Source organism: Coregonus lavaretus (genome assembly GCF_964263955.1).
Source record: "Coregonus lavaretus genome assembly, chromosome: 6".
Taxonomy (NCBI): Eukaryota; Metazoa; Chordata; class Actinopteri; order Salmoniformes; family Salmonidae; genus Coregonus; species Coregonus lavaretus.
The window spans coordinates 26,119,920-26,145,283 of record NC_139993.1 but is presented as its reverse complement, the minus strand read 5'-3'; the positions used below and the strand labels follow the sequence as shown (position 1 = coordinate 26,145,283).

Sequence of the window (25,364 nt, the reverse complement as noted above, 5' to 3'; positions counted from 1 at the left end):
TGAATGGAGGGTTCTATTTATTAGTGGCATGTGTGTTAACCATCAGAAGAGTGTTTTGGGAGATTCCCTTCCACGTGTTGCAATCTGAGTGACTACTAACTCCTCTGTCGCTGTTGTCAAGGGTAATTCGACTTGTTAGGTGTCTAACCTTCTTACTGATTGTGGCTGGACTGACGGTTGCTCGCATTGTTACTGGTCCTCAAGGGGAGCAGTTATCCTACCGATTAATTCTGAAACGTTATCCTACCGGAATACATGATTAGAGCATTTTACTAGTTGCATTGTAGTTGAAACTACACATGGCAAGGAATGATTATTGTTGCCATTTGTTTTGGAGGTGGAAAGTCCACTGGACTTCTTTTACGACCAGTGTGACACACCTCAGTGATATCTCAGATGTGTTCTAAGGTTATCCCTGTCGAGGGGCTTGTGCGCTCCTCTCTGTTCTCATGGGGAAGTTTACAACTAGATTTGTTTCCTGCTCTGGCGGGCTCGTACAGTGTTGCACCTAGTCTCGACCCCCCCACCGGCCTCGACGAGGCTCATCATGTGTCTGGGCTAGTATTCCCCCTCTTTGTGTCTTGGGACCCCCCCCACCAACGGTGGGTGTTGGTGTCCGAGGCACAAACGAAAAGGTTGGACCCTTTGTACGAGTTGTCAACAGCCGCGTGGTTAGTAGATTGGCTGTAACCATTCAACCAAATCTCCTGGTGTTTGTGCTTGAAAACGCTCAGTGGCTATCATGGCCTGTCAGTCACCCCAGCGTCTGTGTGTGGCGACCGTTCCAGTACCTGCGAACTGAGACAAGGATATCTTTCTGCGATATGGCACAGTATTTCACCAGTGGGAATCATCGGGTCAGTTGTGGGACTGACGCCGTTAGTTTCATTGTAAGGGGTTTTAGTCCCCCTCAAAGTGGAAAATGTAACATCGGAAGCAGAGTCCACTCTTTGTGGATGACTGTGTCGCAGTCAGCGGTAGGAGACGACAGTATGGTCAGTGGAGACGGCACGGTTGCCTTTTCGTCAGATATACAACACCGGAGGCAACCTCTAGTATCTTGTTCAAATGGAAACACACATACCTCAACAACAAATCCTGCCTACGGCTCTACTGGTGTATAACGTAATGTGCTGCAAAATTGTCAGACTAAATTCAACAGTAAGGCCTCATTCTATCTTAGATTCCTCACAGGGGGCACAAATATGTCATGACGTGACTTTCTTTAATGTATGACTGTTATTTATCGAATCACCTAACTATGTTTAACTATCACTCGATTAAATTAATCATGTAACAACTAACGCATTAGGAATTTGGGGCACCACGGAAGAAGTAGTTTAACGAGTTACCATCTCCCGAATTAAACTCTTAGAAGATACGTTATATATCGATAACAGTCACTTATCAAATAACTACCTCTTATCAGTCTCATTCTGAATGTCGCATAATCCTTGAACCTGCAAGAACCCTAACCTTATTGATGAATCAGCAATACACAAATTGGCTTAATTATTTATTTACTAACTAAATAATAACTAAATACAAAACACACATAGGTTATTGATTACTAACGTAATACAATGAAAACAGGTCCCTAGTGGACTGGACTAACATTAGCAGACAGAGATTCAAACTATTGTGGTTACTTTGGAGACTATGCTCACAGTAATCATAATACTTATGCACCCTAATAACGTTCATTCGGATTAGAAATGAAACATGTATTTACGTGTAGCTGTCCTCGATAGTTGAGTTGATGATGTAGGATTGATTTGCCCACCAGAGATCCCAATGTCCTTGGTAGAGTTTCTGGTCGTAGTGCTGGTTAGAATGGATACTTCAGATGTACCAGCAGTTGTCTGAAAGGGATTGTCCTTCCCACTTCGTGTCTTTAGTGAAAGTTCTCTAGACGACTATACATGCCAGCTGCAGACTGAAATGATAAGGTCTAGTGCATTGTCTTCTTCTTCACCTCGTGTAGAGGTTGAGCGTTTCCGAGTTTCTCAATTTCAAACGTGTGGACTAACGTCTCACGTTTTCTGGTCTTTCTGGTCTTGTAGAAATTCAACCATTTGCAACGTTTAGCTCACGCTTCACGTCTGCTGGTCTGTAGCGTTTCAACTATTTGAAGCCGTGGGGCTTGCTGGTCTGGTAGAAATTCAACCATTTGCAACGTTTGGCTCACGCTTCACGTCTGCTGGTTTGTAGAGTTTCAACCATTTTAAGCCATTGGGCTTGCTGGTCTTCCTTTGGTAATGGAGTCTTGGCGGGAAGACTTCCTTTGTGTCACAGGGAAAACATTTCTTCCCATACTAGAGACCAAAAGGAGTACTTTTCTGCAAACTATTTATGACCGGCTGTTAAGTCATAAAACTGGCCCCCAGGAAAGGGGGTGTTCAAACCTTTGCCTAGTAGGAATGTTTTGATCCTCAACCCATGAGGGCAAGTCATGACACAGTCCTCATGCAAGCTACTGTTAACAGTAATGCTGATGTGATATTCATATGATTACCATCATTATCAGCATTATTTTAATCTTCGAGGGGATCAGACGGATTACATATGCTAACCCTTATCCCGTAAAATCTGTCCTAACAAACCACAATATGCATTAGACCTACTGTACAGCCAATTAGCTACAGGGAACAAAGTTCTAATCAGTTTCTCATAAACCTGTATGCACCAGCCATCTCAATCAGTTGACATTCAACAAGCAAATGATGATTGAAACAGACATGCTAATGTCTTTTTGCATTCAACTCCATGAGTCCAATAGAGCAGATAGACCTGTACAGATCCCTGCTAACGTAGGGGCTGTTTTGATCTAGAACATTCTTAGCAAACATTAGCACAGCAAATGTTTGCTGAGGAACATTCATATTGGCATGTGTTTCATAAACTGGGTAAACCGTACTTAAGCCCCTTCTGTTTATCTGGAATCAATCTGGAAATGCTATTAAGTGGCTTTGCTGTTACTGGCGCAAAACTGTTGTGGACATATTTTCTCCCTCCACTGTGACTATGTTGTTAGAGGAGGATACAAGTAAGCTGTGATTATAAATGTGTAATTAACCATGTCCCCATCTGCTACTGGCAGTGGGTGGCTGACATCCAGCCTAATTTTATCACCAGATCACAAGTTCAGATGTTTTCTACACCGAAATGTGCAGAAGTTGCATGCATAGCAGCACTTAGGCCAGTTTTGAAAGCAACAGTGTGGGTTAACTGAGGCTGTAAATAAGTTCTTATTTTCTCCCTGTGAATATAAATCCTAAGTCGAGAGATATTAACAAATGGAGGGGGACTGGAACCATCTCCGATGACCATATGAATCACTTGGATGGCTCTATGGAGACAGCCGCAGAGCAGTGGAAAGGCAAGTTCTCCCATCATGCACTTTTCTAGACCAGCATCTCAAATATTTCATGGAGTTGGATTGGAGCAGCTTTTTCCCCACACGCAGGAAGAGTCCGTTACACTTCCCCATTCCGATCAGATTGAAAGCATACAGAGGAACAGGAAACGTGCATGAGATATCCAAACGGGGATCTGTCCAGTGTCCACACATATCTCAACAGCTGTAATGTGCTATTGTTTTAGGGAAGAGTTAGTGCTTTCCTATTTCTCCACCACTCAATTTCTGAATAACATTTACATTTTAGTCATTTAGCAGACGCTCTTATCCAGAGTGACTTACAGTTAGTGAGTGCATACATTATTTTTTTATTTTTCATACTGGCCCCCCGTGGGAATCGAACCCACAACCCTGGCGTTACAAACGCCATGCTCTACCAACTGAGCTACATCCCTGCCGGCCATTCCCTCCCCTACCCTGGACGACGCTGGGCCAATTGTGCGCCACCCCATGGGTCTCCTGGTCGCGGCCGGCTTCGACAGAGCCTGGATTCTAACCAGGATCTCTAGTGGCACAGCTAGCACTGCGATGCAGTGCCTTAGACCACTGCGTCACTCGGGAGGCCCATTTAGGCCATTTTGAGGAAACATTGATTGTGAGGAAAGGAACATTTGTTTGGGATTGTTTTGCACACTGACATGGAATATTTTTGTCAACACACCGCTATTGCTCCATGAAGTAATTTAACAATGTGTATGACGCCATCTTGTCTAAGCTAGTGCTAACCTGGATCCTTGGGAGTCCCTACCCTAAAACCAAACCCAGTGGTATCAAAGTCAGGGTCATGACCTCTAGAAGGGTTGCGGGAGAACAAAAAATTCTGAGTACAGATTATTATATGAGACAATATAGACATAAAGATATTTTAAAAAACACACAATTTCTATTGAGTAAATGTATTTATTGGCTTCTTTTCATAAAGAAACATGGGGTCCCCAGAAATTATGTTGAAAAACAAATGGGGCCCTCGCTGAAAAGGTTTGAATACCACTGCCCTAACCCTCAACCATAACCCTTAACCATTTTAAATGTCAACTTCAAAAGGGGTGATGTCAGAGTTGGGAGGTCCCAAGGATCCCATTTAGACTTCTCCATCTTGTCTATTTCAAATCTTCTCTCATTTATTGAGACAGGTGGGATTTAGGTAGGTATATATCCAATTTTATACACCTGCCAGCAACTGGTGTGGTTGAAAAAAGAATATATATATATTTGTTTCTTTTTCTTTTTTTCTCAGCCACACCAGTTGCTGACAGGTGTATAAAATTGAGTACACCGCCATGCAATCTCCATAGACAAACACTGGCAGTAGAATGGCTTTACTGAAGAGCTCAGTGACTTTCAATGTGACAGTCATAGGATGCCACCTTTCCAACAAGTCAGTTCGTCAAATTTTTGCCCTGCTAGAGCTTCCCCAGTAAACTATAAGTGCTGTTATTGTAAAGTGGAAACGTCTAGGAGTAACAACGGCTCAGCCGCGAAGTGGTAGGCCACACATGCTCACAGAACAGGACCAATTTGTAAGTCGCTCTGGATAAGAGCGTCTGCTAAATGACTTAAATGTAAATGTACACCTTTGGGATGAATTGGAACACCGACTGCGAGCCAGGCCTAATCGCCCAACATTAGTGCCCGACCTCACTAATGCTATTGTGGCTGAATGGAACCAAGTCCCCGCTGAAATGTTCCAACATCTAGTGGAAAGCCTTCCCAGGCTGTTATAGGAGGCTGTTATAGCAGCAAAGGGGGGACCAACTCCATATTAATGGTCATGACTTTGGAATTAGATGTTTGACAAGCAGGTGTCCACATACTTTTGGTCATGTAGTGTATATACAGTGAGCTACAAAAGTATTGGGACAGTGATACATTTTGTGTTGTTTTGGCTCTGTACTGCAGCACTTTGAATTTGAAATTAAAGTGCAGACTGTCAGCTTTCATTTGAGGGTACCATGATTACGCATAAACCCAAATGAATCGTGAATAATGATTAGTAAGAAAGTTAGAGGCATAAATATCCTAACCTCCCCTGTTATTGTAATGGTGAGAGGTTAACACGTCTTGGGGGTATAATATTTGTGCGTCTAACTTTCTCACTCGTCATTATTAATTCAGGATTATCCGTAATCATGGTAGCATCCACATTAATGTAGAATTGTTTAGAAACATATTCTATTCTTAGATTCTAGAAGATTCTAGATGATAATCCATTATTTACCATTCATTTCTATTGGGCACAAAATAATCTGAAACACAACCAAAACAAACAGCAAATGCATCCACCAAGTTTGTACAGTCACAAGCTTAATGTAGTCATTGCGTGCTAGGAATATGTGACCAAATACTTAACTTGTTTATACTTTAATACACGTGTGAATTTGTCCCAATACTTTTGGTCCCCTAAAATCAGTTCACCCGATATGGATGAAAATACCCTCAAATGAAAGCTGAGTCTGCACTTTAACTTCACAGTCCTTGTATCATTTCAAATCCAAAGTGCTGGAGTACAGAGCCACAACAACAACAAAAATGTGTCACGTTCCAAATACTTTTGGAGCTCACATTCACACCGAGTGGCCAGTTTATTAGGTACACCCATCTGGTACCGGGTCGGACCCCCCTTTGCCTCCAGAACAGCTACAGATACGCTGTGGCATTCAAACATTGCTCAATAGGTATCAAGGGACCTAACGTGTGCCAGAAAAACATTCCCCACACCATTACATCACCACCACCAGCCTGTAATGTTGACACCAGGCAGGATGGGGCCATGGACTCATGCTGCTTACCCCACTTCAACTAGCTGTTTTCGCCCACAGAACTGCCGCTGACTGGATGTTTTTTGTTTGTTACACCATTCTCGGTAAACCCTAGACACTTGTGCGTGAAAAGACCAGGAGGCGACAATCATACCACGCTCAAAGTTGCTTAGGTCACTTGTTTTGCCCAATCTAACGTTCAATCAAACAGTAACTGAATGCCTCGATGCCTGTCTGCCTGCTTTATATAGCAAGCCATGGCCACGTGACTCACTGTCTGTAGGAGCGAACCATTTTTCTAAACTGGCCACAGTGTATATCAATGTAGAGCTAATGTAACCGTGATTGACCACACACTCCAGCACAGTAGGTGGCAGCATGCACCTTAAACGTTTGTTTGCGGACCACCATTATACCATAGAAGAAGAAAAACAGCCAGGTGGGTCCACCCCAAATGCTGCATGTCATGACACTCACCTGTCTAGATCAATGAGAGATTTGAAATAGACAAGAGGATAGTGTACACATTGTTGGATTAGCTACTTAATGGAGCAAAAAATATATATTTTATTAACAGAGCATTTTCTAAATTCAAACGAACCACCTGCAACTGGACAAATACGTTTTAGAAGATACGTGTTTGGCCAAATCGAGAATGAAGATAGTATCGTCAAGTTAAGGTTGGTCGAAAATTATCTGCGCTACACCAAACAATACCTATCCTGCCCAATGAAGGATCACATTAGCCCGCGTTACAATCTGCAAGCTAGGTTGGTTAGCTGCCAAGCAGCTAAAAGCTCAGGCCAACAAACGTGTGATAACTACAGCATTATAAATAATTCTGGATTCACGTGTTTTTTTTTATTTGTACCAGGCTAGGTAGCAAATATAATATAACTAGCTAGTTACATTGGCACACTTTATTTGAACAATACTAGTAACGTTACTGATGTTATGAGGGTGAACTGGCTAGCTAGGTACTGTAGCTAGCAAACAAAACAAACAGATGCACGCACTTGACACCTGAAATGTTGAAAACAACCAATTGCCACAGGTAGGTGTAAACATGAGGCTAGTTCTAAAGATTTAGATAGATAACTAGCAAACGTTACCTTCTTTTACTCCGGGCAGTTTGTTTTGATCGATGGGAAATTCAGCCATGTTGTCAGCGATGTGTCAAAGCCGTTCACGTTGAATTATGCTTCCGCGATTTGCCGTAGGTTACCAGAGGCAGAGTCTGATTGTTTATTTTGTCATAAAACCGATTGATGATTCGGGTACTAACGTTATGGGTGTCCCTTTGATTAGTTTCGGTACTGTAGTTAGCCAGTCAGATTTTGTGAGCGTCCCTCTTCCTCTGCTCTGCAGCTGTGGATTTGATTAACTAGCTAGCTAGCTGGAGGAAGAAAAAAGAGGTCAGCTACGGATAGCAGACGGGCCATATCATTCACTGCTAAATATGTGAGGAATGAAAGAGGATAGGAGATAAAAACGAACCAATTTAAGAGTGTCATATCAACATTTAAAATGTTCCAGATTTGTACATGTCAGTCACTCGGGTTTTTACCAAACAATACAACAATGAGTTATGAATGTGATAGGCTACCTGTTGATAAATTATTAAACACAATTTTTAGGACCATCTCTTGTCCCAGCAAATTGCATTTCAGAAATTATTCAAATCTTCACTGGGGAGGATTGCGCGCACAACACAACACACACGTTTTCTGAATGATAGGACATTTCACAATATTCCTTGCTGCATGGATGTCATCTCTCAGTTGCTCCCCCTGGTGAATGCAGGACCAAATTACACAACCTTAACCACTATTAAAGCCCTGGGTGTACATCAGGGTTGAACGTAAGGCGGTACGGTACGGGCAAAATAAATAGGGGGGGGGGGGGGGATGAGAAGCTCGCAGACAAGGGAGGATGAGTGGCCGAGATCGAGGCACGCGTGGACAACAGTGGGTGCATCCATTTAGGCTACATGTGTAGGCCTAATGACAATTGCATAATGTCATTTTTTTGCGGGGTTGGCTGTTTTGCATGTTATTTTGGCATTTATGTGCCACATATCAGTTTGCAAACAATGTAAAAAAAAAAAAAAAAAATTTAGTTAATAAAGTCGCATACGAACATGGTCTCTTTTTTTGCTTTATTGAGTAAGGCAGCTCCAAAAGGCAGGTGTTTCAGCCTAGCTCAGTGCTTTCTGTGGTGGTGGGGTAGCCAGCGGAAAATACAGAGCGTAGGGTTTGGTAATGTTCTCTAGTTGCGCCGTGATTGGCTCAGTGTTCTGTCATTCATGGGGACACTTCACCGTAAAATCTTCGGGGAGAGCTTGAAAATTCAAGCCCCTTGGAAGCTGCCATATATTTACATTAGAAGTGCCCATTCAAGAAGGCTCAAGGTAATTGGCCACAGATAAAATGACATCAAATCACGTTATATCTACCGTAGCTTTGATTGGACTGATCATGTCAACATCATACTTTCAAAATCTTCGCTAGCAAGCTAGACAAGCAGTCATCATTATGAATCAAGTCGACAATCTACTGGCAAATCCTTTACAATCCTTGTCATATGAAGAGAAATTATAGATAAAACGTATTGGTGCTCATCGGCTATTGGACATAAACATTAAACAAGTTGGAAATCGCAAATTCAACAATAATTGGTTTGGAAGGAGTCAGTGGCTAACCGCAAGCTTTGCAAAGCAATCTCTAGCCTGTTATTCAGTGGAGAGTGTGTGTGGTCAAAGTCTGGGATTAAGGGTCTCTTTTCCAAGCTTTAAAGTATAAACATTCATATGCAACACCATCGGCTAGAAAAGGTTGAATACATTGGCCATGCTGTCAATCCAACATGACATCTGCCGCGTTCAAAACAACTGGAAACTTGGAACTGGGAAATCTCAGACTTCAGTGAGTTCAAGACAACTGTGAACTCTGAAAAAAACTAGCACTGACTGGGAAAAGTTTTTGAACTTGGGCCTCTTTCTAGAGCTCCGACCTAAGATCACTGACGTCATGATTTGACCTTGTTTTTTTCAGAGTTCCCAGTTGTCTTGAAAGCACCATAAATCCAGAGAATGCCAGACTTTGATGACAAAGTTTGATGACAGAATTTGCAAACAAGAAGGACTGCTGTGCCACCTTCCTAATCAAGTGATTACAGCACAACAAAGTGAGTCCAAAAATGTATTGTATGCTGCTGCATAAATTATGTAATATGCCAGGGAGATATGTATACTGTAGCTAAGAAAGTAATACTAAGTGTATGCTGTGTAGTAAACTGTTAGTAGCCCATGTGCCTCACCCTAATAATGTATTCCCTTTCCCCCTCATAACTTAGCCTACTGTTCTGACATGGTGGTGCACATGTAGCCTATAGCCTGTTTTAGAAAAATGTCATCATTGAATATTTCAAGAGCTTTCATTGTCTGCTTATATGCCTCCTTTATTTATCCTATGGTTCTGACTTGGTGTACAGGGAGAATACTGTAAGAACGGCCCATGTTCTGAATTCTGTCGCTGTACAGTGCATTCGGAAAGTATTCAGACCCCTTGACTTTTTCCAAATTTTGTTACGTTATTCTAAAAATATATATATTTTTTAAACATTCTCACCAATCTATACACAATACCCCATAATGGCAAAGCGAAAACAGGTTTGCACATTTATAAAAAAACAAAAACAGAAATTCATTATTTACATAAGTATTCAGACCCTTTGCTATGAGACTCCAAAGTGAGCTCAGGTGCATCCTGTTTCCATTGGTCATCCTTGATATGTTTCTACAACTTGATTGGAGTCCACCTGTGGTAAATTCAATTGATTGGACATGATTTGGAAAGGCACACACCTGTCTATATAAGGTCCCACAGTTGACAATGCATGTCAGAGCAAAAACCAAGCCATGAGGTCTAAGGAATTGTCCGTAGAGCTCCCAGACAGGATTGTGTCAAGGCACAGATCTGGGGAAGGGTAGACCATGACTCTCAGACCATGAGAAACAAGATATTTGGTCTGATGAAACCAAGATTGAACTCTTTGGCCTGAATGCCAAGCGTCACGTCTGGAGGAAACCTGGCACCATCCCTATGATGAAACATGGTGGTGGCAGCGTCATGCTGTGGGGATGTTTTTCAGCGGCAGGGACTGGGAGACTAGTCAGGATCGAGGGAAAGATGAACGGAGCAAAGTACAGAGAGATCCTTGATGAAAACCTGCTCCAGAGCACTCAGGACCTCAGACTAGGACAAAGGTTCACCTTCCAGCAGGACAACGACCCTAAGCACACATGTCCTTGAGTGGCCCAGCCAGAGCCCGGATTTTAACCCGATTTAACAATTCATTGCAACTCTGCTTAGAAGGTCAGCATCCCGGAGTCGCCTCTTCACTGTTGACGTTGAGACTGGTGTTTTGCGGGTACTATTTAATGAAGCTGCCAGTTGAGGACCTGTGAGGCGCCTGTTTCTCAAACTAGAGACACTAATGTATTTGTCCTCTTGCTCAGTTGTACACCGTGGCCTCCCACTCCTCTTTCTATTCTGGTTAGAGCCAGTTTGTGCTGTTCTGTGAAGGGAGTAGTACACAGCGTTGTACGAGTTCTTCAGTTTCTTGGCAATTTCTCGCATGGAACAGCCTTCATTTCTCAGAACAAGAATAGACTGAAGAGTTTCAGTAGAAAGTTATTTGTTTCTGGCCATTTTGAGCCTGTAATCGAAGCCACAATTGCTGATACTCAACTAGTCTCAAGAAGGCCAGTTTTCTTGCTTCTTTAATCAGCACAACAGTTTTCAGCTGTGCTAACATAATTGCAAAAGGGTTTTCTAATGATCAATTAGCCTTTTAAAATGATAAACTTGGATTAGCAAACAACGTGCCATTGGAACACAGGACTGATGGTTGCTGATAATGGGCCTCTGTACGCCTATGTAGATATTCTACAATAGCCATTTACAACATTAACAATGTTTACGCTGTATTTCTGATCAATTTCATGTTATTTTAATGGACATTTTTTTTTGCTTTTCTTTCAAAAACAAGGACATTTCTAAGTGACCCCAAACTTTTGAACGGTAGTGCACATTTCAAAAGTGCTGAACAAATAGTTATATTGACTACGTCCGTCTTAGCTCGCTCATTAATGACTTAATCTAAATTACGGATTGCCTCTTATCCGCTCATCGTTCCCTTATGCCATAGTTTGTACATCTCAATTGTCAGTAGAAACCACATTTTTTTAAGCTAGTCAGCCATATCAGCTATGTTTTTTTTTAAAGGCAGTAAATTAGGCTAAATTAACTGTTTCGCTGCCAGACAAGGCTCCGCTGATAGCCAGGTGTAGCAGTGGTAAGGATTCACTCCATGGTGCTGAAAAGAAAGCTCTGCTGTTGGGACAACTTTATGTAGGACCTAACAGTTTGTGGGCACCGTTTGTCACCATTATAGTTAAATTAATGTATTGTGTTGTGTAGTGGCTTTGCTGGCATGCATCAAATAAATGTTTTTTGAGTTTGCCTCACCAAGATTTACATACTAAAATCGCCAATGCATAGGCGACTTGTCCCTTGTCCATAAGGCTAGGGGAAGATAAGCTTTCCCTAAAGTAAATGAAATTACACTGAACAAAAATAAACGCAACATGTAAAGTGTTGGTCCCATGTTTCATGAGCTGAAATAAAAGATCCCAGAAATGTTCCATACGCACAAAAAGCTTATTTCTCTAAAATGTTGTGTACAAATTTGTTTACATCCCCTGTTAGTGAGCATTTCTCCTTTGCCAAGATAATCCATCCACCTGACAGATGTGGCATATCAAGAAGCTGATTAACAGCATAATCATTACACACGTGCAACTTGTGCTGGGGACAATAAAAGGCCACTCGAAAATGTGCAGATTTGTCACACAACACAATGCCACAGATGTCTCAAGTTTTGAGGGTGTGTGCAATTGGCAAGCTGACTGCAGGAATGTCCCCCAGAGCTGTAGCCAGAGAATTGAATGTTCATTTCTCTGCCATAAGCCGCATTGGTAGAATTTGGCAGTATGTCCAACCGTCCTCACAACAGCAGACCATGTGTAACCACGCCAGCCCAGAACCTCCACATCTGGCTTCTTCACCTGCAGGATCGTCTGAGACCAGCAACCCTGATGAAACTGTGGGTTTGCACAACCGAAGAATTTCTGCACAAACTGTCAGAAACCGTCTCAGGGAAAGCTCATCTGCGTGCTCATCGTCCTTACCAGGATCTTGACCAGACTGCAGTTCGTCAATGTAATCGACTTCAGTGAGCAAATGCTCAACTTCGATGGCCCCTGGCATGCTGGAGAAGTGTGCTCTTCACTGATTAATTCCGGTTTCAACTGTACCAGGCAGATGGCAGACAGCGTGTATGCAATCGTGCGGGCGAGCGGTTTGCTGATGTCAACGTTGTGAACAGACTGTCCCGTGGTGGTGGGGTTATGGAATGAGCAGGCATAAGCTACAGACAAAGAACACAATTGCATTTTATTGATGGCACAGAGATACCGTGATGAGATCTTGAGGCTGTGCCATTCATCCGCCACCATCACCTCGTGTTTCAGCATGATAATGCACAGCCCCATGTCGCAAGGATCTGTACACAATTTCTGGAAGCTGAAAATGACCCCATTCTTCCATTGCCTGCATACTCACCAGACATGTCACTCATTGAGCATGTTTGGGATGCTCTGGATTGATCTGTACGACAGTGTGTTCCAGTTCCCGCCAATATCCAGCAACTTCACACAGCCATTAAAGAGGAGTGGGACAACATTCCACAGGCCACAATCAACAGCCTGATCAACTCTATGCGATGGAGATGTGTCGTGCTGCATGAGGCAAATGGTGGTCACACCAGAAACTGACTGGTTTTCTGATCCATGCCCCTACCTTTTTTAAAGGTATCTGTGACCAACAGATGCATATCTGTATTCCCAGTCATGTGAAATCCATAGATTAGGGCCTAATTAATTTATTTCAATTGACAGATTTTTCTTATGTGAACAGTAACTCAGTAAAATCTTTGAAATTGTTGCATGTTGCGTTTATTTTTGTATTACTTATATTACTATGAAGCGGCAGCCGCAGAGATGGACACCGCATGGGTTCTGAAAGTAGGCTAATTCAAGGACTATAATTCATTTAAACAGTCTTCATTTTAATTTGACTTTAGGCTACTAACAACAAGAGGGCTTTGTGTTGGAGCCTATTTATTCCTATTCAAGAAATAAGAGGTAGTCCTACCTGTTTGACAGACTCAATTATATTCTATATCCATAGATTTTTTCAGCCAATTCCTTCAGTCACCATGCACTCCTTAAATATATCAGTGTCTGTAAAGGTCTTGGTGTGTTAGGTTAAAATTAGGGCTCGAATTGAGGGGGTAAGTGAGGGATCTGTGGCCTTTGTTAAAGAAAATGGCTACCCCTTGTTAGGTTAAGATGTAGATTTTTTTTAAATGGACCTGATCATATAAAGCGATCTATAATGACGCTTTAGTCCGCAATGCTAGAAACAAGCTGTAAAATGCTGGGGAAAAAGGTGACTCCGATACATATGGGATATATCTTTGGTTTGTCTCTATGACATTCAGAGGTTGCACTACAACCTTCTATTGCCGAGGAGACAAAAAATGTACTTTGCTTGGGAAGTAATGTGTGATTCTGTCACTATCAATTGACGTTCAACATTTCAACGGGCTATTAAACAACATGCTGTACTAACTGTTAATCAGTCAGGAGCAAGCCAGGTAGCATAAGAAGGAACGAAAATGAATTATGTAGGCTATATTATTATTATTATTATTATTATTATTATTATTATTATTATTATTATTTCAAGGCTATAGCCTGCCATTTTAAGGAAGAAGTTGTGAAGCATTTGTGACACGCTACAGGCTGGCAGGAGCGCTCAGCATTTCAACAACACATCAACAACAGCACTTCAACAACATGCCTATACATTTAGCATTTAGGCTGTATACAATGACATAAAAAAATATATTACTTACAATTACATAATAATGAAACGAAAAATGCGTTATTAGACTATACAGTCAGTGCCTTTTGAATTCACTTGTAGAAACTCGAGTTTTGCCAGTCTTTGGTTTCAGGATCATGTGGTGAGCTATGCATGTCTAGTTTGTTAATTTTGATCAAATTCCTTAAATTCCCATGCCCTAATCACAGTCAACAGAAATCTATTTTGTAACAACAATATAATGGAAAATAATACATTAGAAAATTATAGTTTCCCAAATGACAAAAAGTTACAAGTGCATTTAGGCCTAACTGATGATATGCGGCTGCTGTATTAAAAAACAAATGGCTTTTTCTCGAATTCATTGATGATCAGATATTTCAGTTGTAATTTTTACAGTTAATAGACAACTTTAGGACTGTTCCAAACTTAGACTCTCCTCTTTTTTTAACAATAGAATATAAATGAAAACGTCTCCGGTGCTGCAACATGCGCTCCAGCATGCACTCATTCATTGTCATGCTCTTTTGTGGTATTCAAAAAGATTCTGCTTGTCTCCAGTAAGGTAAAATGACGTGCATTACGTTCATGAAATGCATTTATACAATTATTATTTTTGTCAGACCACAAATAAGATGATAGATTTATGCAGTGCTTTTATTATAATGGAGATCTTTCCACCCCTACCCTTGTCTGCGAATCCACAACCTTCCGGCTACTTTGTCATGTTATGTAATGCATACAAAGTGAAGGACAGTTTCTAAAACTGCATATCTAAGGCTCTGGTCTGTCTTAGGAGTGAGAGTAAAACAGTAGGCATGTTCTCTGCTATCCACTTTGTTTTCATTATTATTTTGGGTGTAGAGGAGGGTCAAGGTTCTTTATTCAAGCGTTCAGGGAGGGTCTGGTAAAAACATATTTTACTGAAGGGAGGGCCATCCATTTTCATTTCAGAGAGGTCTGATTTTCTCCAGGTATCCCTCATTATAAAAAACGTCCAGTCCCTTACTCTTAACATATTGATGTTGTTTGTTCCACCTAAAAAAGCACAAGAAAGAGGATTTCGACACCCACCATCTCAGATTATTCTGAAATTGCTTCTGTTGTTACAGTTAAGATTAGCATTCCTGCAACATTATTTTGTAGGAAATATAATTTCATCTCTGAGAATTTAAGCTAATTGATTGCACCTATACGCTGCTGCTACTCTGTTTATTATCTATCCTGATTGCCTAGTCACCTTTACCCATACCTACATGCACATATTACCTCAACTACCTCGTACCCCTGCACACTGACTCGGTACCGGTACTCTTGTGTATATAGCCTCGTTATTGTTATTTTATTGTGTTACTACAGTATATATATATTTTTTGCTAATCTTTTCTTACTTTTTAACTCTGCATTGTTGGGAAAGGGCGGTAAAGTCCACACCTGTTGTATTTGGCGCATGTGACAAATACTATTTTATTTGAGTTCAAACATGGATTGTCATATTACTTCTTATCACAATAGAAGGAAACAAATCATTCCCTATAGATATAATACTTCTAGGATATCATATATGGCTTTCTGAACATCAGAGCAATCTGTCAGGACATAACACCATCTGCTTTGACAGTTGACACTATTATTGAACTTCATTTTATTGAATGATTCCAAAAGTACACCCTACAGTCAGAGGTACAGACAGTGTCTAGGAATGTTGTGTTCTGCAATGTGAGTCATGCCTGGAGATCCATCAAGTTATTGATTATAGTGAGGGGGAAAAAGTATTTGATCCCCTGCTGATTTTGTACGTTTGCCCACTGACAAAGACATGATCAGTCTATAATTTTAATGGTAGGTTTATTTGAACAGTGAGAGACAGAATAACAACAACAAAATCCAGAAAAATGCATGTCAAAAATGTTATAAATTGATATGCATTTTAATGAGGGAAATAAGTATTTGACCCCTCTGCAAAACATTACTTAGTACTTGGTGGAAAAACCGTTGTTGGCAATCACAGAGGTCAGACGTTTCTTGTAGTTGGCCACCAGGTTTACACATCTCAGGAGGGATTTTGTCCCACTCCTCTTTGCAGATCTTCTCCAAGTCATTAAGGTTTCGAGGCTGACGTTTGGCAACTCTAACCTTCAGCTCCCTCCACAGATTTTCTATGGGATTAAGGTCTGGAGACTGGCTAGGCCACTCCAGGACCTTCATGTGCTTCTTCTTGAGCCACTCCTTTGTTGCCTTGGCCGTGTGTTTTGGGTCATTGTCATGCTGAAATACCCATCCACGACCCATTTTCAATGCCCTGGTTGAGGGAAGGAGGTTCACACCCAAGATTTGATGGTACATGGCCCCGTCCATCGTCCATTTGATGCAGTGAAGTTGTTCTGTCCCCTTAGCAGAAAAACACCCCCAAAGCATAATGTTTCCACCTCCATGTTTGACGGTGGGGATGGTGTTCTTGGGGTCATAGGCAGCATTCCTCCTCCTCCAAACACGGCGAGTTTAGTTGATGCCAAAGTGCTCGATTTTGGTCTCATCTGACCACAACACTTTCACCCAGTTCTCCTCTGAATCATTCAGATGTTCATTGGCAAACTTCAGACGGGCCTGTATATGTGCTTTCTTGAGCAGGGGGACCTTGCGGGCGCTGCAGGATTTAAGTCCTTCACGGCGTTGTGTGTTACCAATTGTTTTCTTGGTGACTATGGTCCCAGCTGCCTTGAGATCATTGACAAGATCCTCCCGTGTAGTTCTGGGCTGATTCCTCACCGTTCTCATGATCATTGCAACTCCACGAGGTGAGATCTTGCATGGAGCCCCAGGCCGAGGGAGATTGACAGTCTTTTGTGTTTCTTCCATTTGCCAATAATCGCACCAACTGTTGTCACCTTCTCACCAAGCTGCTTGGCGATGGTCTTGTAGCCCATTCCAGCCTTGTGTAGGTCTACAATCTTGTCCCTGACATTCTTGGAGAGCTCTTTGGTCTTGGCCATGTTGGAGAGTTTGGAATCTGATTGATTGATTGCTTCTGTGGACAGGTGTATTTTATACAGGTAACAAGCTGAGATTAGGAGCACTCCCTTTTAAGAGTGTGCTCCTAATCTCAGCTCGTTACCGGTATAAAAGACACCTGGGAGCCAGAAATCTTTCTGATTGAGAGGGGGTCAAATACTTATTTCCCTCATTAAAATGCAAATCAATTTATAACATTTTTGACATGCGTTTTTCTGGATTTTTGTTGTTGTTATTCTGTCTCTCACTGTTCAAATAAACCTACCATTAAAATTATAGACGGATCATTTCTTTGTCAGTGGGCAAACATACAAAATCAGCAGGGGATCAAATACTTTTTTCCCTCACTGTATATTTTCCACAAGAGGACCAGACTGTTTCACAAGATGCAATATATCCTTGATGTTACAAGGTTCATTCACTGTGACTCACTCAACCAGGTTCTCTAAGTCCTCAAGCTCCGAAATCCATATCATAAGGATATGTGATGTTTATTTGGGATGAGAGACACAATTAGACTAAGGCTCAATAACTTCCTCAGCAGAAGACAAAGGTGTCAATGAAAACAGCACTCAAGAAGCTTTATGACGTAAACAGGCCAAACAAAATGGGTGCCAGGCACTTCATTTAACTAAAACTACCGTACATAAACACAGCAGCCATTACACTGACGGAGTTGTGAGCCATGATTCACATGGTTTGACCTCGGTGATATATGTTCAATCAGCTCCACATTGGTGCCGATGCTCAGACCTGGAGCCAAGATTGAAGAGCTCATCTCCGGGCATGGTGCACTTTATAGGGACAGAATCAATTAACTTCTCCCCCTCTTAACCCCGTCCAAGATTCTCCCCCTACATTCTTAAGGAAGTAATTAATGTAAAAGAAAAGGACTGAAAGTGCCAAGAACATCTGACTGTCATCTCCCGTAAATAACAGGTGATTGATGACTTTCTCACTTTGTTGGCTTTGTATCTGTCGTGTTGATGAAGGGCCGCTGGCAATGGATCCAGATCGTCATATTTCTGTCAGCCACTACATGGTCCCTCTTGCAAAGGACCGTGGTCCATTGACGAAAGCCACGGTGACTACCTATTGATTGAGTGCACTGGGGGGCTGACTGCCCCCTCCCAGTCTCCTCCTTCCATGTCTGACAGGATAAAAGTATGGCTGGGATGGACCAAAGGCAGTGGATCGCTGGGGCAGGTTGAGAACCAGTTGATACTAAGCACTTCTTTGGGACCGTTGCTTCGTTGACATGGACAGTGTTGTCTCTGTGAACTACTGGCTGGGACTGCTAGCTTTTCTGCTTCTACAAGGGGTAGTCAGTGTGGAGGGAAGAAGCATCTTCAACCCTGGTGAGTCTGCTGGTTTGGTGAATGAATGTGTACTAGCTGCTGGCCTATTTGAGGCACAGACTACCTGAAGATGTAGGCAGTCTGAGGATGCTGGATACAACTATGGGTTCATTCCCAGCTGCTTGCATGCATTGTCAGTTGTTATAATGTGAGCATGCAAAAGCTCTGCTGGAGGATAATTGGGACAAATTGCACAAAAGATCTGCAACAGGTAGTAGTTTCAATAGTTGTTATTGCCATTCATCTTTCACATATGAATAATTATTCTATTGGTATTCCATGGCAAACTAATTTAGTGTTTGCTTGGCAATTCAATTGTGTTCTTCTAACAATACTGTGAATACTACACTGTGAATGTGTCTCAGTTTAAAGGGGATATTGTGTAATTATATATTTATGTACACCAGGTGCATTTGAAGTTGTTTACAGTAAACAGATGTATTGCCATTTGCCACATATTCAGGAAACCATGTCTATCCCCAAAGAGGGGACACAGATGCCCAGAACAAGATTCTAGCGTTGTTACTACATAAAAGCTTAGAACCTATTGAAAGAAATTACGCTTTAGGTAAGGATTTACAGTATATCACACACACACTAATTCAGTGTTTGTCAATGTAGAATATATAATGATGTGTGTGTGTGTATATAATATGACATGGACTGACCAAGTGTTTCTCAGGTTTGCCGTTTGTGCTAACATATTTTTTCTTCTCTGCAGGTTTAGAGTTGGCCAACAAACTAGAGGAGCTGGAGGAGGTAGGTCATTCAAGTGTTTTGTACACACTGACTGCAATAGTTTAAGCACTTGGTGTGTCCTGTGCAGTCATATATTTCATTCAGCTGATAAGATGGCATGCTTTTAAGCAGGGTTTATGAGACGAACAGGTAAACATAGTTCTCTGACTGAGATACTGTGTACATTCTGTGGAAAATTCCCCTTGGATTTAGCCTTTACAAGGTTCATCAAGCAAATCTACCTATTGTCTGACAGAGTTCAAATGGGAGCTCTAGCAGCATAATTGATTATGTCTCTCATGGCCTTGGATAGTGATTTACCTTCCATGAGAGAAGTCCGCTTCCATAAAGACCAACACGGTGATCCTTTGACCGTCTGTAACCACTGTGTTCTCTCCTTACAGATAGAGGCTTTGAAGGAGGACTTAGAGCTGGAAAGGGAGCTCTCATCAAACACACTAGCAGAGGACAAGTCCATACCGAGGAAAAGGGGCGAGCGTAAGTTTCTTATTGCTTATTGTTGGTGATGGCAATAATTTCATAGTCATAACACATTTTATTTACTATAGTGGTCTTCATTTTACAACAATGATATTCCTCCTTGTAATAGAGCAAGAGACTGAACAGTGTTTTTCTCTGTGTCCACAGCCTGTTTCTGGAAGTACTGTGTATGATAGCTTAAGGGCGAGAAGAACCTCTACTGAGTCCTGCTGCATTGCCCTAACGCTCCAAAGACTCAACACGCTCACAGACATCAACACAACTCACCCATTACCATCACCAAATGTTTAAATGTTGTAACATAACTAATCTACTAATACTATAATGTACTCATCACGCACATTGTTCAATAACCTCTGTGCTGATGTCGCAATATCGGGCGTCTACAGGTATTTATAATAGGTCCAATGACTGTTGAGTCTAAATCAGGGTGGGCATAAGTTACATTCTATTTGTGATGTATTGCATAAATACCTTGTAATGCATAATTACCTCAAATGACAGAAATTACTTGATCGTCAGTTCTGTATAGGATGTACTGTTCCAGATGCTTCTCTACAGGACTCCAACATTTGAGAAGACAAGGAGTTATCAGCATTTCCTGGAAAGTATTGTTGTCACAACCTAATATTAGTCCGCTGACAAAGGCCTTGGCCCTTGTTTCCACACCCGGAGTAACACGTTGACTTTGTCTTCCCCTAGTGGTAAATGGGGGCAGTGACGCAATTCATGATACTTTCCATTGTCAAATATCAGTATTGCTTTGATGAATGTGTTACCGTTTCCTTCATTTAATAAATTATATATTATCATGCTAACTTGTGTCTTAGCTACCAGTGATTATGTCACTCCGGGAATAGAGAAATAAATGGTTAGATCCATGAATTGTAAGTAACTGGATAAGAGCGTCAACTAAATTACAAGAATGTAAAATGTAAGGACCAGAGCTGTGACATTTTTGACTATATCTTTTGCCTGATTGAAACACCTTTACAACTCAAATTTCTTGTTAATGAACTATAGTTTTGGCAAGTCAGATAGAACATCTACTTTGTGCATGACACAAGTAATTTTTCCAACGATTGTTTACAGACAGATTATTACTTACAGTGAATTATATCACAATTCCAGTGGGTCAGAAGTTTACATACACCAAGTTGACTGTGCCTTTAAACAGCTTGGAAAATTCCAGAAAATGATGTCAAGGCTTTAGAAGCTTCTGATAGGCTAATTGACATCATTTGGGTGAATTGGAGGTGTACTTGTGGATGTATTTCAAGGCCTACCTTCAAACTCCGTGCCTCTTTGCTTGACATCATTGGAAAATCAAAAGAAATCAGCCAAGACCTCAGAAAAGAAATTGTAGACCTCCACAAGTCTGGTTCAGCCTTGGGAGCAATTTCCAAATGCCTGAAGGTACCACGTTCATCTGTACAAACAATAGTACGCAAGTATAAACCCCATGGGACCACGCAGCCGTCATGCCGCTCAGGAAGGAGACGCGTTCTGTCTCCTAGAGATGAACGTACTTTGGTGCGAAAAGTGCAAATCAATCCCAGAACAACAGCAAAGGACCTTCTGAAGATGCTGGAGGAAACAGGTACAAAAGTATCTACAGTGGGGGAAAAAAGTATTTAGTCAGCCACCAATTGTGCAAGTTCTCCCACTTAAAAAGATGAGAGAGGCCTGTAATTTTCATCATAGGTACACGTCAATTATGACAGACAAATTGAGAAAAAATTATCCAGAAAATCACATTGTAGGATTTTTTATGAATTTATTTGCAAATTATGGTGGAAAATAAGTATTTGGTCACCTACAAACAAGCAAGATTTCTGGCACTCACAGACCTGTAACTTCTTCTTTAAGAGGCTCCTCTGTCCTCCACTCGTTACCTGTATTAATGGCACCTGTTTGCACTTGTTATCAGTATAAAATACACCTGTCCACAACCTCAAACAGTCACACTCCAAACTCCACTATGGCCAAGACCAAAGAGCTGTCAAAGGACACCAGAAACAAAATGGTAGACCTGCACCAGGCTGGGAAGACTGAATCTGCAATAGGTAAGCAGCTTGGTTTGAAGAAATCAACTGTGGGAGCAATTATTAGGAAATGGAAGACATACAAGACCACTGATAATCTCCCTCGATCTGGGGCTCCACGCAAGATCTCACCCCGTGGGGTCAAAATGATCACAAGAACGGTGAGCAAAAATCCCAGAACCACACGGGGGGACCTAGTGAATGACCTGCAGAGAGCTGGGACCAAAGTAACAAAGCCTACCATCAGTAACACACTACGCCGCCAGGGACTCAAATCCTGCAGTGCCAGACGTGTCCCCCTGCTTAAGCCAGTACATGTCCAGGCCCGTCTGAAGTTTGCTAGAGTGCATTTGGATGATCCAGAAGAGGATTGGGAGAATGTCATATGGTCAGATGAAACCAAAATAGAACTTTTTGGTAAAAACTCAACTCGTCGTGTTTGGAGGACAAAGAATGCTGAGTTGCATCCAAAGAACACCATACCTACTGTGAAGCATGGGGGTGGAAACATCATGCTTTGGGGCTGTTTTTCTGCAAAGGGACCAGGATGACTGATCCGTGTAAAGGAAAGAATGAATGGGGCCATGTATCGTGAGATTTTGAGTGAAAACCTCCTTCCATCAGCAAGGGCATTGAAGATGAAACGTGGCTGGGTCTTTCAGCATGACAATGATCCCAAACACACCGCCTGGGCAACGAAGGAGTGGCTTCGTAAGAAGCATTTCAAGGTCCTTGAGTGGCCTAGCCAGTCTCCAGATCTCAACCCCATAGAAAATCTTTGGAGGGAGTTGAAAGTCTGTGTTGCCCAGCAACAGCCCCAAAACATCACTGCTCTAGAGGAGATCTGCATGGAGGAATGGGCCAAAATACCAGCAACAGTGTGTGAAAACCTTGTGAAGACTTACAGAAAACGTTTGACCTGTGTCATTGCCAACAAAGGGTATATAACAAAGTATTGAGAAACTTTTGTTATTGACCAAATACTTATTTTCCACCATAATTTGCAAATAAATTCATAAAAAATCCTACAATGTGATTTTCTGGAGAAAAAAAATCTATTTTTTTCTGTCATAGTTGACGTGTACCTATGATGAAAATTACAGGCCTCTCTCATCTTTTTAAGTGAGAGAACTTGCACAATTGGTGGCTGACTAAATACTTTTTTCCCCCACTGTATATCCACAGTAAAATGAGTCCTATATCGACATAACCTGAAAGGCCGCTCAGCAAGGAAGAAGCCACTGCTCCAAAACCGCCATAAAAAAGCCAGACTACGGTTTGCAACTGCACATGGGGACAAAGATTGTACTTTTTGGAGAAATGTCCTCTGGTCTGATTAAACAAAAATAGAACTGTTTGGCCAAAATGACCATCGTTATGTTTGGAGGTAAAAGGGGAATGCTTGCAAGCCGAAGAACACCATCCCGACCGTGAAGCATGGGGGTGGCAGCATCATGCTGTGGGGGTGCTTTGCTGCAGGAGGGACTGGTGCACTTCACAAAATAGATGGCATCATGAGGAAGGAAAATGATGTGGATATATTGAAGCAACATCTCAAGACATCAGTCAGGAAGTTAAAGCTTGGTCGCAAATGGGTCTTCCTGTGATGAGTGTGATAGAAGGAGTCAGGCGCAGGAGGGTTAATCACTGAATACAGAGTTTATTCCTTCGTACACAATTGCGCTAGATAGCGACACACGAAAACAGGCACAGGGGAAACTATCTACCCTGGCAATACACGGTACGGGATACTCCAACAATATACAGGCACAGGGGAAATATCTACGCCGGCAATACAAAGTGCGAGTAACTCCACCGAGCTACACTACTCTCACAAATAACAATCACCCACAAGGACAAGGTGGCTAGAGGGAACACTTATACACAGACTAATGAGGGGATAAGAACCAGGTGTGTGTAATTGACAAGACAAGACAAATGGAATGATGAGATATGGAGCGGCAGTGGCTAGTAAGCCGGTGACGACGAACGCCGAAGCCTGCCCGAACAAGGAGGGGAGGCAGCCTCGGCGGAAGTCGTGACACTTCCAAATAGACAATGACCCCAAGCATACTTCCAAAGTTGTGGCAAAATGGCTCAAGGACAACAAAGTCAAGGTATTGGAGTGGCCATCACAAAGCCCTGACCTCAATCCTATAGAAAATGTGTGGGCAGAACTGAAAAAGCGTGTGCTAGCAAGGAAGCCTATAAACCTGACTCAGTTACACCAGCTCTGTCAGGAGGAATGGGCCAAAATTCACCCAACTTATTGTGGGAAGCTTGTGGAAGGCTACCCGAACCGTTAAGTTAAACAATTTAAAGGCAATGCTACCAAATACTAATTGAATGTATGTAAACTTCTGACCCACTGGGAATGTGATGAAAGAAATAACAGCTGAAATAAATAATTCTCTCTACTATTATTCTGACATTTCTCATTCTTAAAATAAAGCGGTGATCCTAACTGACCTAAAACAGGGAATTTTTACTAGGATTAAATGTCAGGAATTGTGAAAAACTGAGTTTAAATGTATTTGGCTAAGGTGTGTGTAAACTTCCGACTTCAACTGTAAGTTAATTATATGTACCCACTAACTGATTCTTGAAGAATATAATTTATAAATGCCTCATGAGGTTAGTTCAACAGTCGTACCCCATCAGAACCCAAAATATAAGCTTGTTTTACTCCAATGTTTGTAAACAAAGTTAATGTAAAAAAATAAAAAACACTGTATAGTCTCAAAACATGGTTAAAACTGTCATTTTAATATAACGGATGGTCAGTCCTTGCATCCCTACCTCTGTCTACAGATGTAGGATCTTCATTTGGGCCAGTGCAGGACAATTCTCAGGAACAAAAGAGTGATCAAATTAAGATCCTACATCTGTATGAATTTGAGTGGTTACATTTCTCCAACCCCATCCCTCAGCTTTTTACAGAGACGGGGGCGGGGAGGACACTTTGTTATTGTTTCAACTGCTGATTACCGCCACAAATACAGTATTATTTATTATATAAATAATACACATTATTTAGGTTATTCAAGCTTGCATCAAAAATATTTTGTTTTAATGATATTTTACCAGTTTTAGTCATGCTAAATCTATGCAATTTATAGTTCTACAATTTTGCTGAGAATTATTGCTCTGCCCATGACTTTGTTTTTTTGCCATGGTCTCTGCCTCTCCTCCCCCATTGTCACTGTGGTGGTGTGTATGGGAGCTGAGTCATTGGCTAGGTCTGAACAATGGGCAGCTGCACCAATGATAGGGCTCTATCTGAATCCTACAGAGAGATAGATGGGAGTGGAGGGATGTCTCTGAGAAACCAGTAAGCCTGTGCAATCAGCTACACTGTCAGAAAACTACAAGGAATATTGGAGAGAAACTTGTGGCTTTGAAGCACCACTGACTCACCTGAAGTGGTAGAATTGTAGATCTGACTACAACAGGATAGGGTGAATTATTCATCACTCATGTCCTAATCAAAACAAAAACGCAGACAAACAGCTAAGCTCGCA

At 41.6% G+C, this 25,364-nt stretch overlaps 2 protein-coding genes across 2 annotated transcripts in view; one reads left to right on the top strand and one right to left on the bottom strand.

Annotated features, from left to right (window-relative positions):
- Positions 1-7,549, bottom strand: part of LOC311131444 (uncharacterized protein) — a 55,456-nt gene extending 47,907 nt beyond the window's left edge. The window contains exon 1 of the mRNA XM_084164442.1: positions 7,290-7,549. Coding sequence (XP_084020568.1) covers positions 7,290-7,338 — 49 coding nt within the window. The 5' untranslated portion in view covers positions 7,339-7,549. The remainder of the gene's footprint in view (positions 1-7,289) is intronic.
- A 10,910-nt stretch (positions 7,550-18,459) lies between these two features.
- On the top strand, positions 18,460-20,613 carry uts2d (urotensin 2 domain containing; the record flags this gene model as incomplete). The annotated part of the gene is made up of 5 exons (XM_084164443.1): positions 18,460-18,559; positions 19,023-19,127; positions 19,281-19,318; positions 19,702-19,795; positions 19,946-20,613. The coding sequence occupies 5 exons, from the start codon at positions 18,460-18,462 to the stop codon at positions 19,969-19,971; spliced, it is 363 nt and encodes a 120-aa protein (XP_084020569.1). The 3' UTR covers positions 19,972-20,613.
- Between the last annotated feature and the right edge of the window lie 4,751 nt (positions 20,614-25,364).